The sequence below is a fragment of the Callorhinchus milii genome, unplaced genomic scaffold (assembly GCF_018977255.1).
Source record: "Callorhinchus milii isolate IMCB2004 unplaced genomic scaffold, IMCB_Cmil_1.0 Scaffold20, whole genome shotgun sequence".
Classification (NCBI taxonomy): domain Eukaryota; kingdom Metazoa; phylum Chordata; class Chondrichthyes; order Chimaeriformes; family Callorhinchidae; genus Callorhinchus; species Callorhinchus milii.
This window is the reverse complement of record NW_024704761.1, coordinates 3,868,984-3,887,379: the sequence shown is the minus strand read 5'-3', so window position 1 is coordinate 3,887,379 and position 18,396 is coordinate 3,868,984. Positions and strand designations below refer to the sequence as shown.

Sequence of the window (18,396 nt, the reverse complement as noted above, 5' to 3'; positions counted from 1 at the left end):
GGACTTGAATAGTATTAATTCTAATTTTTTTTTGTTAAAAAATAGTACTAAGTTTGATGGAATGCAGTGCGGGCAGAAGCGCTGCCATCCTTCGGGGGAGACAACGAAACAACAACAAAATTACATTTGTACAGCGCCTTTCACGTCGGGAGGATGTCCCAAGGCGCTGGACAGTCAGGGATTTGGAGCTGGGGGTTGGAATTAGGGGAGGTGGAAGGCGGGGAGGATAGAGGTAGGAAGAAGACCTTAAACCAAGCTCCTAAACCCATAGAAATTTACAGCAAAGCACTGAAGAAGGCCAATCAGCCCATTGTTTCTTTCAAAAGCAATTCTTCCAATTCCATTTACCTGCCCCCCCCCCCCCCCACACACACACACACTTCCTCATATACCTGTCAGCAGAGGCTCAGCCTTTTCACTGATTCGCGTTCAAGGTCCCGTGGCGTGATTTGGAAAGAGAAGGGAGTTTCTCTTCCAGTGTCCAGACCGATACAATCCTCCGGATGAAATCGGCCACTCACTTCGTGGCTGTTTTGGGGGAAATTCGCTGTGTGCAAATCGGCCGCAGTCAGGCTCCACACTCGAGAGCAGTTCCACGTGCACGTGCTTCGCCACGTCTCCCCAAGTTTTAGGCGCGGTGATCGGACGGGGGGATAACTTTGCAGTCTGTGCTCTTTGCCCTTTAGGATAAGGCGGAGGCGCAGCTGTTTCTCAGTCTGGGCCAGTGTGACTTGAAGAAGTTTGGTAAATTGCTCTCGACGATCATCGAGAAAGCCTGGCAGAAAGACGGCAGCGGACAGTTTGTGAAAGGTTACGACGATGTCATCCGTCATTTGCTTGATTGGTCTGCGGCCAAGAATATCTTCAAGCTGCAAGGTGGGCCCATGTATTGAAAACAAAATTGGCTAATTCACTTCATTTTGTTTTTTTTTATTATTAATCCGATGTTTTTTTTAAAAAATATATTGTTTAGGATCAGATAAGAAACTCATCGACGAACTGACCGATGAGGCGAAGGAGCTGATGGCCCTCGCAGATTCCGTCTTCCTAGATGTGGTCAATAAGCTGCAGCAGGGCTCCATCCAAATAAAGCATTTGAAGTGGATTATAGAGAAGAAACAAAACTTTAATACTTTGCACGACATAAGTGAGTTGAACTCCATGCACAACCGTTCCGTTGATGCCAAATAACAACAGCATAAACATTGTAATATTTTAGCCTCGGCATAAGACCCAATATTACCACGGTTCCAACCACACACGGTACGATTAATGCCCTCCGCTGCAAAATAATAATAATAATTTGATCACTCAATCCAAGACTGTTGGTTTGTGGGACGCTGCTGTGCACAATTGGCTGCCTCGTTTCACCCACAAAATTGTCAATTCACTTTACAGTATGTTCTGTGAAACGGCTGATATTTTTGCGCACCTGTGTGTGTGTGTGTGTGTGTGAGTGTGTGTGTGTGTGTTGGTGAGCGTCTTACGTTTTACAATTCCCACACAATGAACACTCTTTCGCAGAGAAACAGAGCGGATCGTGCCAAATGAAGTACAACCAAGCGGTGCTGTCAATACGGGAAAACGAACTGAAGGGGTTCAACGAGAGAAAGGATGGCGTTGACAGTCTCTTGAAAATGTGCCGCAAAATTACCGAGTTTGTGAAAGGTAAAGACGTGCAGGATGCGTGTATACGGGCACGGAGTTGTACCCCCCCCCCCAACCCCTCCAATGCAATTGGTCATTCAACTTGACGGATCTTTTCTACGCAAAATTGCTGTGTTCGTCCACAAAACACGCAGTCACTACACTTTACAGTATATCCTGTGAAGTGCTTTTGAGACGTCCTCGCGATGTGAAAGGTGCTATGTCAAACACGAGGAATATTGTCTTCGAGTCATTGTTGTGGTATACTGTGTACGACCGCTTGAGCACTAAGAGCACGACTCTTTGTGGAGCGTGATTTAATTTTGGTGTAAAAAAAAAAAGGCAGTGTGTTTCATTTGCTTTGCGTTTAAATATTAATCTAATATGCAAATGTCGTCTCGTAGCGTAGTGTTTAGCACCCTCGCCTTGCAAGTGAGAAGACCTGAGTTTGATTCCCAGGTGCGGTGAAACCTTTGGCCTCTGTTTACCTCTCAGTAAGTAGGAACCCGGTTGTTAGTCGATTGGTGGATCTCTTTCCGTGGGTAACAATCCCTCAAAAAAAAAATGAGGTCACTGAATGCTCGACTGTTTGTGGGACGCTGCTGTGCGCAATTGGCTGCCCGGTTTCGCCCACAAAATACACTGTCAATCCACTTTACAATATATTCTATGAAGCTCTTTGAGACGTCTCGAAGACGTGATGAGGTGCTATATCGAATGCAATTATAATTATTCTTTATTTAATTAATTCTGTCCTTTGGTTGCAGTGGACACGGAAGAACTTGAAGAGCGCCTTAAAGCTGATTTTGGCTCAACAGAACTGAAGCAAGTAATGAACGTGACTGCAATGAGCAACCAGAGCATTCCCCAAACGAGACCAGCCTGCAAGGCGGTAACTTGGTTCCATTTGAGCGAACAGACAGCGGAGATGGCAAGAAACATCCACCAATTTAAAGACAGCCACGTTTTTCAAATGTGTTGGGAGAAAGCGGCTAAAGACCTGTCCGCCAAGGCTCCCGCTGACATCGAGTTTTCCGACGAGCAGGAAGGAGAGGAGGAGCTGTACGTGGAATCGTCCATGGCCCCGTCCGTGACCCTTGACCAACTGAACGCCAGGCTGTGGGAGCCGTGCTTCACCCACTACCAGAGCATCTACCAAAAAGTGAAGGAGGGCAGCCTGACATTCAGAGAGGTGGACGAGCAGTTCAGAGACTATGGCGAAAGCTACGAGGATCTGAAAAGGGACTTCGAGATCATGTGCAAGTTGTCGCCCCGGGATGGCCAGTGGGTAGGCAAACGCATCCAGCAGATTCAAGAATATCACCAGCTCCATTCGGCCGTGAAGTGTGCGGAGATAATCATGCGGGCCAAAGACATCCTGTCACTGAAGGGCAACTTCAGTGTGCTGGAAACTCTGCTGAACATGGTAAGTGGTGACGAGACCATCCTCCCCCTTTTCCCCACCACCCCTCACCACCCCCTCCCCAATGTAACCTGTGCGTTGTGTCAAATGCAAGGACTATCGTTAATTATCAATGGGTTCCTTATTTTCCTCGTATTTCCCTCAATAAGACTGATCCAGCACTTCAAGGGCTCACTGACCTGCAACTTGATTCTGTCGTCTGCCCGTAGAAGGCTGGTTTAGTCAATTTGAAGTCGCTTCGGATCTGTTGGGCTGCAGATGGAACGAGCTCACAAAATGTTGCTTCCTTTTTCAGAGAGACGAGTCGTTTAAGGAAAAAAAGCTGAACTGCATAAGTGATGAACTTATAGAAGCCAGAAGCCTTCTTGTGAACATTTCAGAGCCTTGCAGGAAATGTTTGGAAGAGCTCATTCAAAGGCAGCAATTTGTACACTGGATCAAAGATGCATTGGGAGGTAAAGGGCCAACACTTCACATGTTTTGTCTACCAACTTCCAGCTAATTTGAGAGAGGTCTGAATGCTTTACTTAGTCTTAACTGATTGGTATGCAGATAAGACCCCATAAAATACAAAAATAATAATATGGTCACTCAATCCATGACTGTTTGTGGGACACTGCCGGGCGCAATTGGCTGATGAGTTTTGCCCACAAAACCTACAGTCATTCTACATTACAGTATATCCTGTGAAGCGGTTTGAGACGTCTCAATGACGTGATAAGTCGCGATATGAAATGCAAGGATTATCATCATCAAGACTGGTAAATGGGACTGGAAGGATTGCTGGTTAAAGGATGTTTACGGTTCCGTGGTAGAAAGTTACTGCTAATTGTGCACTTTTTTTGTCTTTCCCCAGATATCAATGAATTGAAGGTCTTCGTTGACCTGGCCTCGATCTCAGCCGGTGAAAATGACCTTGACGTTGACCGTGTAGCTTGCTTCCACGATGCTGTGTTGGGCTACTCATCATTGCTGTACGAATTAAAACCCGAATTCGGCTTTGTGGACTTCATGCCTTGCTTGCAGAAGCTATGGAAGGCTCTCAAAAATGACCACAATCTTTCGAAAAAGCTGGTAATTCAAAGAATTGCCCTCAAAGTGCCTTTGATGTTTAACGTTCTTCTTTCAAATAGAGCTCAGACCTGTTCCAACAGTCCCAGCTGAACTCGATAAGATCATGAGCAATTCAGGGTTAAAACATTTCACATGAAAAATTCCTCCCCAACACTTTGAACTTGTCATTCGACTTCAAAGATATTCTGCATAATTACGTTTAGGCCTTTTTTTTTCTGGGTTTAACCTCACATCGATTTCACCTCGATTGTAATCGATCGGTGGATTTTTCCGGGAGTAATAATCCCTTTATATAAAAAAAATAATAATTTGGTCACTCAATCCACGACTGTTTGTGGGACACAAACAGCTGCCGCGTTTCGCCCACAAAATACCTAGTCACTACACTTTGCAGTATATTCTATGAAGTGCTTTGAGACGTCTCGAAGACTTGATAAGGCCCTCTATCAAATGCAAGGATTATTATTATTATTATTTTAAACTCTTTGTTTTCTCTGCCGCTTGCCAGCGAGATTCAGCGAGGCATCTGGACTGGCTGAAAACGGTTAAGGAAAGCCACGGGTCTGTGGAACTATCCTCCCTCTCACTGGCCTCCGCCATCAATAGCGATGGCATCTACATCATCGGTTCTGAGGAGCAACACAAGGTACAGTAGCGGCTCAAGGTGCCACATTGACAAAATACCTAGTCACTACACTTCGCAGTATATTCTGTGAAGCGCTTTGAGACATCTCAATGACGTGATAAGGCATCCACAAAGGGCAGCGTTCCCAATTAGTGCGGAGATTGGACTTTACTCTCATTACTGACATAGTTACACACATTTGTGATCGTAGTGATGTGATGCGAAAATATCGCATTTTCCCTGCGATGGCACGATCTTGGGTCCGACCATTTGCAACTTGTCGGTGCCGTTAGATGATCAGTGGGTTGTAGCTCGTTCTGGGGCATGGGGATCGGGGACTTGTTTCTGAGCGAGAAGCAGCTCAGGTTTAGAGCCGGGTTTCCCGCAACTGCAGACTCCAGAATGATATTTGGTTGTTTCAATCCGGCAGCTTTCTCTGGGGTCGGCCATCAAGCTACACCTGCCCGAAGTTCTCGAGGACAGTGAGGAGCTGCGTTGCTACACGCTGGAAGAACTGAAGGAGCTCCAGAACAAACTCATGCTGATGTCGGGGAAGGGAGACCACGGCCAAGAAGAGGTGGAGAGGTTTGCGGAGGTAAATGTGAGATTGTCAACGGCTGTCCAGCGCATTGGGACGTGAAAGGCGTTATCCAAATGTAATTTGTTGTTGCTGTTGAGGCCAGGAGGCCGGGCACATTTAAGACACGCCTTGTTGCCATAATGAGAGGAAAGCAAGGTGGCTTTACCAGGAAGGGTGAGATCAAATGGGTGGAAGGACCTTTCTCACCCAATTTTCTCTCCCGTGAATCCTGTTTGTTGCAATCATTATGGAACGAATTTCACTGGGACTTGCAACGTGCAATTCACTTCACCAGCAGGAAATGGGGTCAAACGCCCAACCCAATAATGGAGGGTTGGTAAGTTTGTAGGGAGAGAGACAAGTAGGCTTGTACGATTTGGTGGAAAGGGCATGATTTTCGTACTGTAACCCATCTTACTGAAATGCTGCCCCATGAATGTGCCAGTGCAAAGAGTGTGTTTGGAAGTCAATGAAATAATCCTTGCATTTGGCGCTGTCAAATCTGGGCTGCGATTTGTGATGACCAAAGTTACTTGCTTCTCTATTTTCTCCTTTTTTATATAATTTTTTTTTTACCAACCCTCCATTGTTGGGGGTTTGACCCATTTCCCCGCTGGTGTAGTGGACTCGCTTGTTTGCAAGTCCCTGTGAAATTCATTCTGTTTGAAGACCATAACGAACCTTTTGTGTCGCAGGTGTTTGCCAACGTCCAGAGACTTGCCTCCTCCTTCATCAGCCTGTGCTCTGCCGGTAACATGCTCTTCAGGAGGTGGAAAGCGGAGGTGTACTGCTCGACAGACAGCCCGGTCTGCGTTAACATGGACTTCAGCGTGAGGGGTGTTGGCGCCGTCCTGGCAAATGGAAATGTCACTGAGCAGCTCCCTGTCCTCTGTCGAAAGATGGAAGCCTTCCTGGACGTGTGGAAGCAATTCATGGACCAGCAACGGTCCCACTGCTATTACCTAAACTTTTACACTGCCGAGCAGATTGTCTACCTCTGCACTGAGCTGTTTCAGCGGAACAGCAGCAGCAGGCTACAGGAGAACGTCTTGATGATGTTGTCCTTCGTTAAACCTGACTGTACCGCTGAAGACATAAGGCAAGCATGGACCATTTGGAATACCGTCCAGGGTCCTGAAACCTTATTGGGCACGAGGCTGAAGCCCTTTGGGGGCAGAAAGGTGGAGAAGAGAGCTTCCATGCAGCTACGAGTGCAGGAAATCGCCGAGGCGAGAACCGTGGAACTAAAGCTGGACTTGCTGTGGAAGTACTACATGGAGAACATGACTTACTTTCTCTCCGGCTGCCTTGACGTCGGCACCCTGGGCGGGCTCCTCAACATTCTCGGTGACGCGCAGAAGACGTCCATCGAGCGAGCCCTTCCTCCCGGCCTGCTGGAGGGCCGCCCGAACCTCGTGGTCTGCCCGCGCTCCGAGTTGCTGACCTGCGCTCTGTGCGTGTACATGCACACCCTACACCAGCCGCTGCCCACCTATGACGAGGTCCTGCTTTGCACGGCGGAGACGGGCCTCGAGCAGATTGAGATCTTCCTGCGCAGATGCCTGACCAAGGGTTGCAGAGGCTCCAAGATATACAGCTTGCTGTTTGCAGACGCACTGACGTATGACGTCAGTGTAAGGTTTGAAGAACTGTTCAAAAACCTGCAATTGCAGGGTAGGCCTGACTACCAGCTGGTAATAGTGTGCGACAGCGATCAGGACCATTGCTACATCCCGTCGGCTTTCAGTCAGTACAAGAGCCACGCAGTCCCACACGACTCCCTCGAGAACATCAAACTCTACCTTGAGAAGCAATACAAGGTTCCACCCAATGTTCTCTCGGCGGCTTCTGTGTTTAATGACCAGATGTTTGTAAGGATCGTGTCTTCAAAGAGAGGCGGAGTTGGTGAGTGTCAAAATAATTCTGATTTCCTTTTTTTTATTTAAAAAGAAAGACGAGTTGTTATAAGAGCCGCAGTGGGATAGCGCAACCTTACGTCCCGTTCCCAAACTGTTGGAAGAAATACTCCCTTCACTTCACGGCTGTTTGTAGGGGGGACGCTGATATGCGCAAGTTGGCTGCCGATAAACAGTCACTCCGCTTTACAGTATATCCTGTGAAGCGCTTTGGGACATCCTCCCGATGTGAAAGGAGCTTTACCAATTGTAGGTGGTATTATTATTATTATTACTTCATGCCATTGTTTCATAACATGGTTAAGTTGTAAGTATTTTACCGGGTCTAATCTGCACGGAACGATGGATGGATTTTGTGTTTCAAAGGGAAATCCCTTTATGTGAAGAGACTGCACGAAACCTTGAAGAAAGAAAACAGGAGCAAGAGCTGTCTGAAGACCATCCGGCTGATCGAACCACAGGTGGATGAAAATAAAGTCCTGAAGACAGTTTTGTCACTCCTGCAAACGTCAAGGCCACTCGGCCCCACCATCTTCCACTTTGACATCACTTCTTCTGTAAGTTTCTAAAGAAATAATCCTTACAGTTAATACGGGACCTTTGGAACCATAAACATCGTTAAAGTACAGTCTTTAAGAACTTCTCGGGGTCAATGAGCCAAAGTAGTGGCTTCTGAGAAAGGTGGTGGTGGTGCCCGTGTGGTTGTTAACAGGGGGTGGTTGCTGAATGGAGGTGGTGGTTGCTCGAACAGTTTTGACTGCATTGGAATTTATGCTTTTCGTTAAAGTTATAATCAGCGGTTGTGTTAAAACATGGTCAATCCTATGAAGCGATTTGATACTTCCCAACAGTGTGATAAGGCCCTCTATACGCCAAATGCAAGGATTATTATTATTTTATTATTATTATTGATGGCCAACCTTTTGACTGGACTTGATCAGAAGCTGACGCAAAGATTTCTCTTTCAGGTGCAGAAAGGATTATCGGCGTTTCTGTTCAAATTGCTCATCCTGCAATATCTGATGGACACGGACGGGAAAATGTGGAAATGCCAACCGTGTCACTTGTACATCATCGAACTGGTTGAGGCACCTCAATCCCCGTCAATGCACCGCATGAGACTGGTAAGCGGCTCCTCGGTTGTCACGCACTGTGCGGTGCTGTGGTCAGGCGGCACCCGGGGAACCGTCCCCAGTTGGAAGCTTGTGGCTCAGTGCTTAGAGCACTCGCCTCGCAAGCGAGAGACCTGGGTTCGATTCCCGGGCAGGGCGAAACCTTGGGCAAGTTTCCTTACTCCACACGCTTCTGTTTACCCAGCAGTAAGTAGTAACCCAGTTGTTAGTCGATTGGCGGATCGCTTTTTCTGGGGTAATAATTCCTTCAAAAAAAAAGAATAATAAATCGGTCACTCGATCCACGACTGTTTGTGGGACGCTGCTGTGCGCAACTGGCTGCCGCGTTTTGGCCACAAAATATACAGTCACTTCCCTTTACGGTATATTCTGTGAAGCGCTTTGAGACGTGTCGAAGACGTGATGAGGCGCTGGATCAAATGCAAGGATTATTATCGTTACTATTATTGTTTCTGCTTTCAAATCGTAGGGGAACCGAGTGCCCAAGTACAGCTTCCTGGATGTCTTCCCCATGGTGTGCTGCAGACCCCCGAAGGAGGTGCTGGAGTTGGAAGTGGGCATATCCGAGGGCAAAGCGGTGAATGGGGTGGACCCCCTGATGGACGAGAAGGAATTCCGCAGCGAGGCCTTCCAAAGGCCTTATCAGTACCTCAGAAGGTTCAGGCAGCAGCAGAACCTGGATACTTTCAGTTACCTGGCCGACAGCGTCGAGGGCAGCCACGTGGAGTGGATCCAACTGTTCCTCATCTACTGCGGAGTGGCCGACCCTTCCTGGTCAGAGCTGCACAACTTCGCCTGGTTCCTGAACCTGCAGCTGAGGGACTGCGAGACCTCGGTGTTCTGCGACTTCACGTTCATCGAGGACACCCTGCAGGGCTTCAAGCAGTTCGTGGTCAGCTTCATGATCCTGATGGCCAAGGACTTCGCCACGCCGTCGCTCAGCATCTCGGACCAGAGCCCCGGGAGGCAAATGGTGAGCCTGGAGGGCATGTCGGAGAAGGACATCGCGCCGTTCCTCATCAGGAAGAAGTGGGAGTGCGAGCCGCACCCTTACATCTTCTTCAACAGCGACCACACATCCATGACCTTCATCGGGTTCCACCTGCAGGAGAACGGCCGGGGATCGGTGGATGCCGTGAACCCCGCCAACCGCCAGGTCATCAAGGAGGACGTCATGAGCCGCCAGCTGTACCAGGGTCTGCTGCTGCAGAGGGTCCCCTTCAACCTGGATTTCGACAAGCTGGAACGCGGTGAGAAGATCGAGCGGCTCACCATGGTGCTGGGCATCGAGTGGCCGCTCGACCCCGACGATACCTATGAGCTGACCACGGACAACATCCTGAAGATCCTGGCCATCCACATGCGCTTCCGCTGCGGCATCCCGGTCATCATCATGGGAGAGACAGGCTGCGGCAAGACCAGGCTGATCCGCTTCCTGTGCGAGCTCGGCAAGGCCGGCGCCCCGACGGACAACATGAAGCTGGTCAAGGTCCACGGCGGCACCACAGCGGACAACATCCGCTCCAAGATCAGGGAGGCCGAGGCTAAGGCCGTCTCCAACAAGCAGGAGTACGGCTTCGACACCGTCCTGTTCTTCGACGAGGCCAACACCACAGAAGCCATCAGCTGCATCAAGGAGGTCCTGTGCGACCAGACCATCGACGGAGTCCCGCTGGCTCGCGACACCGGGCTACGCATCATTGCCGCCTGCAACCCGTACAGGAAGCACACCGCCGAGATGATCGAGCGCCTGGAGTCCGCCGGGCTGGGCTACCGCGTGCGAGCTGGGGAGACGGAGGACAAGTTGGGATCCATTCCCCTCAGGCAACTGGTGTACCGGGTCCAGGCTCTGCCGCCCAGCATGATCCCGCTGGTCTGGGACTTCGGCCAGCTGAACGACGCGACCGAGAAGATCTACATCCAGCAGATCGTGCAGAGGCTGACGCTGTCCCACTCCGTCCCCGCGCCCAGCGTGCCGAGGGTGGTCCAAGTACTCTCGGCCTCGCAAGGGTTCATGAGACAACGGCAGGACGAGTGCAGCTTTGTCAGCCTACGGGATGTGGAGCGTTGCATGCGGGTGTTTGTCTGGTTCTACACCCACCGCCAGATGCTGCTGGAGAGGCTGAGGGAGTTCCACGAGGCAATCGAACGGGTCTATGACGGACCCAGAGACGAGGCCATGTGGGCCCTTGTACTGGCAGTGGGCGTTTGCTACCACGCCTGCCTGGAGCGGAAGAACGAGTACCGGAGGCTCATCAGCCGCCACCTTCCCTCTCCGTACGACCAACCCAGCAAAATCCTGGAGCAGATCACGCTGGTGCAGGACCTCTTGCTGAGCGGGGTGCCCCCCAGAGACACCATCGCCAAAAACGCCGCCCTGAAGGAGAACGTCTTCATGATGGTGATCTGCATCGAGCTCAAGATCCCCCTCTTCCTCGTGGGCAAGCCCGGCAGCTCCAAGTCGCTGGCCAAGACCATCGTGGCGGACGCCATGCAGAGGCAAGCAGCACACTCGAAGCTCTACCGGGACCTGAAGCAGATCCACTTGGTGTCGTTCCAGTGCAGCCCCCACTCTACGCCTGAGGGCATCATCAACACCTTCCGGCAGTGCGCCCGCTTCCAGGAGAGCAAGAACCTGGAGGAGTATGTCTCGGTGGTGGTCCTGGACGAGATCGGCCTGGCCGAAGACTCCCCCAAGATGCCCCTGAAGACTCTCCACCCGCTGCTGGAGGACGGCTGCATCGATGACGACCCCCTCAAGCACAAGAAAGTGGGCTTCGTGGGCATCTCCAACTGGGCCTTGGACCCGGCCAAGATGAACCGGGGCATCTTTGTGTCCCGTGGTGTCCCCGACAAGAGCGAGCTGATCGAGACGGCCAAGGGCATTTGCGCTTCCAACCCCATGGTGCTGAGGAAAGTCCAAGCCATCTTCCAGAGCCTAGCGGAGGCCTACCTGAATATCTGCAAGGAGCAGACGAAGGAGTTTTTTGGGCTGAGGGACTACTACAGCCTGATCAAAATGGTCTTTGCCCTATCCAAGGCTTCCAACTCCGAGCCCACCGAACCGGAGATGACACACGTGGTCCTACGCAACTTCAGTGGCAGCGACGAGGTGAATCCCAGGGAAGCATTCAAGACCGTGCTGGGAGATGAGCCCCCTGACTGCATCAATGCCCTGACCCTGGTCCGGCAGAACATCTACTCCGAGTCCCAGGACGGAGAGTGTCGTTACTTACTAGTCCTGACCAAAAACTACGTGGCCCTTCAAATCCTTCAACAGATGTTCTTCAACGACAACCTCCAGCCCGAGATCATCTTCGGGTCCAGTTTCCCCAAGGATCAGGAGTACACCCAGATCTGCAGGAACATCAATCGGGTAAAGATCTGCATGGAGACTGGGCAAACAGTGGTCCTCCTGAACCTGCAGAACCTTTACGAGAGCCTCTACGACGCACTGAACCAGTACTACGTGTACCTGGGAGGACAGAAGTACGTGGACCTGGGGTTGGGGACGCACAGGGTCAAGTGTCGGGTCCACAGGAACTTCAAGCTGATCGTCATAGAGGAGAAGGAAGTGGTGCACAAGGAGTTTCCAATTCCGCTCATCAACAGGCTCGAGAAGCATTACCTGGACATCAACACAGTCATCGATGGTGGTCAAAAGCACCTGGTCAAATGCCTGAGCAGATGGGTGGAGGATTTTGCCACTCCAAGATCCAACCAGCCTTGGATGCAGGGCAATCAACAGAAATACAAGCTCTCCGACGTGTTCATCGGCTACCACTCCGACCACACCTGCGCCTCCGTAGTTCTGCAGGTGACGGAGAGGTGGAAGCAGAGCAGTGCCTCTCACAGACAAATCCTGGAGGATGCGCAGAAGGTGCTGCTGAACTGCGCCACGCCGGACTCCGTGGTCCGTTTGAGCCAGTCCAGACTCGACACGACACTAGTGGCCACACTGACTCATGAGTACTTCACCAACCAGCACCACGACTCTCTGGCCGATTTCGTCCTCTCTCACTCCAAAGCCGAAAATAAGTTCCAGGCAGCATTCACAGAGGTACAAAGTCAATCTGGTGGTGTGGGTGTGTCTGCCTGTGTGTGGGTGTGTCTGCGTCTCTGTCTGGGTATATCTGTGTGGGTGTGTGTCTGTGTTGTGTACACGGTTTATCTATCTCGTAGCTCCTGCTCCTCCACCTCGCCCCTTCCCTTGCCTTCTTCGAGGCCCTTTCTCTTCAAGCTTCAGTCATTCTCCCACCTCCACACCCACCGCCCCTACCCTCCACCCTTCTTGGCTCCAAACCCCAGCTCAGCTGCAAACCCGTCACTGTCCAGTGCCTTGCGACGTCCTCCTGACGCGAAAGGCATTGTATAAATGCAACTTGTTGCTGTTAATTTAATCAATGAAGGTATCCTTCAAATATGCCGCAACGGTAAGCTTGACTGTGCTGTGGTCTGTTTGTGGGTGGGAGGGGTGGTGGGGGGTGGGGGGGAAAGGGATGTTAAGGTACATTCTTGTGGCAAAATCAAAATTTGCTCAGTAATCCAACTCGTTCCGTTCCCCACTACTATCTTGCGATAGAGTATATAGTTTGGGGCATAACAAATGACTGCCAGGACGGTCGAGCAATCCTTACGTTCTCTCTCTTTTTTTTCTTAATACACTGCCCCTCCGTCTGTTTTCAGGTCACAACCTATTCGCGGCTTCTGACGGCCTCTGACGTTGAGTTTATGCAAAAGGAGCTGAGTGGCCACATCCAGAGCATCTTCTCTCTCTCGCTGCAGCAGTTTGACACTGAGCATTCGTTCCTCAAGAAGATCAGGTTCGCGGTTTCGGTTTCACGTTGGGCAAAATCGTTGGCTGCAAATTGCCTTGGCGCGGAGAAAGGATTTTTTTTTTAAAAACCCCAATACAGTGATTATTTTAATCGGATTTATTTATTGCCCCTCCCTTTCTCCGAACCCCTAAACATCAAAATAGTCCTAATGTTTTATTTCCTGCCCTCTCTTTTACTCCAGGCATTCTGTTGCTTCAAGCCAGGGAAACAAAATCCTGCTCATCCAAACCGACTTTGGAAACGGATCGCAAAGTTCCAATCTCATCGCATCAGCCAAGTTAGTACCAGCTCTGCTTTCCTCCTCTCCGCTGCTCAAACGATACTCCCACACAGCGGGCTCTTTAAAAAGAGGCATCCAATTCAATCCCACTCTCTTACTCTCTCCCCATGGCACTGCAAACTTGTCCTCCCTCAAATAATTCATCCAAATTGGAAAAAAAATATAATAATAATAGTCCTTGCATTTGATTATAGCGCTTTTCACGTCTTCTCGACGTCTCAAAGCGCTTCACAGAATAGACTGTTAAGTGAATTGATCGTATATTTGTAGGCGAAACATATATATACATACATAAACACATTAGAGAAACATATCTATAAATTGCTTCATTTTAAAGCTCTGATGTGAAGACAAATTTTCGCGCAACGAATGAATGAACTGCGCGGAAATATTTGCAGCCAGCGTATTTAACTTTAAGCAGCGAATCACCTTGGCTCACGGCATGGAAGAGTCTTCCCGACTTTGGCGTCCGATGTAAAGGATTATTGCAATTGCTTCACGTAGGTACTCCACCATCAATGAAGTCAACAAATCCAAGAGAGAAGGTGGAACAGTTTACGTGTACTTCATCACCAAACTGCCCAGAATGGAGGGGGGGTCGACGTACATCGGATTTCATGGCGGTAAGAGGCCCGATCTTTAAAAAGAAGCTGCGTATTAACAGCGTTGAGATCCGAAATCTCCCTTAGGTTAGGAGTTTCCATGGTCCTCTTCTACTGTGCTTACGGTCACCTCCTCCCTCCTTCCTTCCTGCCCCTAACTCGGGGTAACGCTCCGCCACTGTAAAGTGCTCCGAAACGATGCCCCACGTGAAGGTCACGATATGATTTTCTTCTGCTGGTTTGAGAGGTTTGTTGGGGCACAATGAGGTGCTGTGTCAAATACAAAAGGGACTTTTATATTAAGGTAATGGGGAAACGGTCTGACTGTTTTTTTCAAAATCTTGTTTGTCCCCCACCCCCCCCACCATCCAAAAAAAAAGACCCCTGGCAGTCGGTTCACATCGATGATCTCCGCAAGTCGAGAGACATGGTCGCAGATGTTTCCGCTCTCAAAGATGTTGCTATCAGCCGGCTGTTTGAAGTTGACCCAGAGGAACCTGAGGGTACGTACTGTGTTCGTGGGACGCTGCTGCGCGCAAGTGGCTGCCGCAAACTTTCGCTCATAAAATACACAGTCACTCCACTTCCCAATACATTCTGTGAAGCGCTTTGAGACGTCTCAACGCCGCAATAAGGCGCTGCATCAAATGCAAGGATTATTATTATTATTACTCCTTTCGAGACACTGTTGAGATCCCTTTCTTCTATTCAACACAAGAATTCTTGATTGCCTCTTTTTTACGCACGCACGCACTTAATTTGGATTAAAGCTCAGGTGGGTGCTAAAGATCCCCGTGACGTTATTGGAAAAGAGCAGCTGTGTCTGTGTGTTCTCTCGCCAAAAATTCCCTCCCTCGCTCCCCCACTGCTGCCTTAGTCAACCTCTGCTAAACTGGGAGGTAGTGGGGGGGGGTCAATTTGCATGTAACCTCGGGGGAGTGGGGGCAAATTGTCGTGCGTCATGATCGGTCGAAAACTGTGACTGTTGGGCACCTAACAGTCCTGTACTTTACATTCCAGCCATGATTATAGATGACGACACGGAGAACAGTGAGCAAACTGTGATTCAACCACCTATTGTGAGTTTCGCTTCGTTTATTTTTTAAAACAAAACCCAATCGTTTGAGTCCAGTTATCTCACGATCTCGCGTTGCTTTCGTGCGCCGTGCGTTCACGCTTGTGAAATGTTATGTGCTTTTTTCTTCTCTCCGCTCTCTCTCTCTCCCCCCACCACCCCCCACCACCCCCGCCCCAAAAAACCTTCTTCAAACACAACGAAAGGATAAAGAGCGAGTGCTGGAAACCACCCCAGTGATTCGGAGCTGTGTCCAGGCTGCTGTCAGCCTTCTGAGGGACCAGCACAAAAGCTACGATCGCAGCACCAAGCGGGTGGAGATGCTTCTCCTCCTCTTGGAGGAAGGCGATGGGTTGAAAGGTTCGCTCGCTCACTTTTTTTTATTGCGCTACTGCTTCTGTGGGAGAACCGGGGAAAAGTCCACATTGGTTTCCTACTGGTGTGAGCACTCCTGGTTGTGGAGCTCTCTGTGCAAGTCTGCACACACACATAGCCTGGTCCACGCCCACCGTGGAGGGCTACACAAAAAACAAACTGTGCGTCTTTGAGATGGCGTTTGATCCATTTCACAAAGAATTACCCCAACCTAGAAGTGTTCTCCACAGAGAAAGCTAAGAGAGACTAATACTGTCTGTCTGTGTGTGTGTGTGTGTCCGTGTGTGTTCCTGTCCTGGCTTCTCAGCTTCATTCCTGGGGATGATGAAACAAAGGCTATACAGTCTGCTGCTGAAGAGGGACGAGGGATCCCAGAACCCCAACGAGTGGATGGTCCGAGAGGCCTCAAACCTCGAGGCTCTCCAGGAAGGAGGGACTTTCAGGTATAACCCGCTGCACGTACCGGAATGAATCGAGACTTTCTTTTTTATTTTTATAGAAGGGGTGTATAAACCGCCTCGGAGGTGCGGGCAGGGCACTACTCAACTGAGCCGGGCTCTTTGACACTGTTTTACGTTTGGCTCTGCAGACACACGCTCTGGAAGAAAGTTCAAGCGGTCATCACCCCTTTCCTGGCACAGATCATCTCCGTGGTGGACAGAGACTGCAACCTGAGGTTGCTGGTCGACCCTGATACCCCCGAGTTTGTAAGGAAGCTGTGGATGGACATTTTCAACGACTCGAATCTCCTGGATATTCCTTACAACAGAAATCTCATCAGGTAAAACGTTAAATGTGTTTTCTTTTTGTTTTAAATACATTCTACAGAACAGTCTGACTCTTAAACGGTCCCTCGGCTAATCGCTGTCTCCTGCGACGAGACGCCCAGATAATTTTATTACTTCACCACCACCCCCCCACCACCCCCAGATAAAATAGGGCTTTTACCAGCTTGGCTGTTCATGGGACGCTTCTGTGTGTTAATTGGCCTCTGCGTTCGCCTGTAAAAGATAGTCGCCGCACTTCAGAGTAAAAGTGCGAAGAAGCCCTTCGAGACGTTTCTGGCAATGCAATGAGGCTTCATCTGTGAATGCGAAGATCATTATTGTATTATTATTATTTATCCTTGGCCAATGTTCTTCTATAGTACGCAGTCCGAAATTGTGGTTCCCAACTACATGAAGATGGACCGCCCGGAAGCTTGCAACCTCCTGCCTTTCAGCTGGAGGATCAAAGACTATTTGGATGAATTGTTGGTTCAGGCCCGATACATGGAAGGTATGCGATGAGAATCGAGGGAGTCCAGCAAAGCTCAATGCAGTCCGCGACCCCTTATAATTGCACAGATATACCATATACTGCAAGTGCAGTATGCTGCTAGTGGTGTCTCCTCAGCGCTCCGAGACTCTACCCTCTATGAAGGGTGCTGTGTTAATGCAAGTTGTTGTTGTCGTCGGTCAGTTTCCCGTGCGTATGCACAGGAACTGAGTCACCAGTGACCTGATGTTTTATTTTTTCATGAACTCCATTACTAATTACTCATTAATTGGCTGCTGTGTTTTGCCCACAAAATCCACAGGTGATCCACTTCACAATATATTCTGTGAAGTGCTGTGAAACACCTCAACAATGTGATCAGGTGCTATATCAAATGCAAGGATTCTCGTTATTATAATGTGGGGTCTGTTTTTTTTAATATAATAATAATAATAATCCTGGCATTTGATATAGCGCCTTATCACGTCTTCGAGACGTCTCAAAGGGCTTCACAGAATATACTGTAAAGTGAATTGACTGTGTGTGGTGGGTGAAATCAACACATTATAACGGAGTCTGCACAATATAAATCCAAGTTGTTATTATTCAGTGACGTATACATCAGGAGCTTTCATCTTAGGGTTCTCGCCATAGCGTGTGTGTGTGTGTTTTTCATTATTTTGTTATTATATTAACAGGAGAAACTGAGCAGAAACTCAACGAAATATTCAATAATGCCGGATTTGGGAAATACCTCTCTGACCTGAGTGAAGGCGTGAAATGCAAATGTTTCCTCATGTACCTGCACGATTTTGTGCTGATGACTGTCAGCGTTTCATGCGCGGCTGAATTTGAGGTACAGTATTTCATGAGCAGCTCCACTGATAAATCGTTTATCTTTCTCTCTCTCTCTCTCTCTCTCGTCTTTTAATCTAACCCACAGACAAGCAAAACTGTAGCATCGGGCACAATAAATAATATAATACTCTTTGCATTTGATATAGTTCATTATCACGTCATCGAGACGTCTCGCAGGATATCCTGTAAAGTGGAACGAGTGGCTGTGTGTTTTGTGAGCGATAAAGCCCGATGCACGGGTGATTGTTGTTGTTATGCAGTAATGTGCCCTGATGAGACTGAGAAACGTTAAAGATTCTATTCGGTGTTGTATTTTATTGAACTGTGGCTCACTGTCCTTTTTATTGTGTGTGTGTGTGTGTGTGTGTGCGCGCATTTGTGCATTTTTTTCAGTTTCTACAAGGGGCGCTGCTGTCCTGTATCAATGAAATTAAAACGCAGAAATGTGCTTTGGACGACCTGTCTTTAGTCTGGGTGCACGTGGCATATCAACGCTTCAAACGCCGGCTGCAGAACTTCTTGCGCATGATTGCAGTGAACCCTAAGGTTCTGGAGCTGCTGCAGGGGCAGAAGGGACAAATTGACCGAGCTGGAGAAAACGAGATGGTATGTGACCCGCTCGACGGGGTTGATTTGACGCAGCTATTTTTGTCAGCTTGGCTCAGCTGGTAGCTCTGCCCTCGGCTCGGAGTCTGAAGGTTGTGGGTTCAAAG

General features: G+C 49.2%; 1 protein-coding gene across 4 annotated transcripts in view; it reads left to right on the top strand.

The window, feature by feature from the left end:
* rnf213a (ring finger protein 213a) overlaps positions 1-18,396 on the top strand; it is a 54,233-nt gene that overhangs the window by 17,274 nt on the left and 18,563 nt on the right. For all 4 annotated transcript variants that reach the window (XM_042342293.1, XM_042342292.1, XM_042342291.1 and 1 more), the window contains exons 17-39: positions 687-876; positions 974-1,147; positions 1,525-1,668; positions 2,415-3,073; positions 3,366-3,525; positions 3,927-4,144; positions 4,653-4,790; positions 5,200-5,364; positions 6,045-7,254; positions 7,632-7,822; positions 8,234-8,389; positions 8,868-12,458; positions 13,085-13,221; positions 13,418-13,513; positions 14,021-14,139; positions 14,499-14,621; positions 15,139-15,197; positions 15,400-15,553; positions 15,876-16,011; positions 16,158-16,349; positions 16,716-16,846; positions 17,524-17,681; positions 18,077-18,289. In XM_042342293.1, coding sequence (XP_042198227.1) covers positions 687-876; positions 974-1,147; positions 1,525-1,668; positions 2,415-3,073; positions 3,366-3,525; positions 3,927-4,144; positions 4,653-4,790; positions 5,200-5,364; positions 6,045-7,254; positions 7,632-7,822; positions 8,234-8,389; positions 8,868-12,458; positions 13,085-13,221; positions 13,418-13,513; positions 14,021-14,139; positions 14,499-14,621; positions 15,139-15,197; positions 15,400-15,553; positions 15,876-16,011; positions 16,158-16,349; positions 16,716-16,846; positions 17,524-17,681; positions 18,077-18,289 — 8,514 coding nt within the window. The remainder of the gene's footprint in view (positions 1-686; positions 877-973; positions 1,148-1,524; positions 1,669-2,414; positions 3,074-3,365; positions 3,526-3,926; positions 4,145-4,652; positions 4,791-5,199; positions 5,365-6,044; positions 7,255-7,631; positions 7,823-8,233; positions 8,390-8,867; positions 12,459-13,084; positions 13,222-13,417; positions 13,514-14,020; positions 14,140-14,498; positions 14,622-15,138; positions 15,198-15,399; positions 15,554-15,875; positions 16,012-16,157; positions 16,350-16,715; positions 16,847-17,523; positions 17,682-18,076; positions 18,290-18,396) is intronic.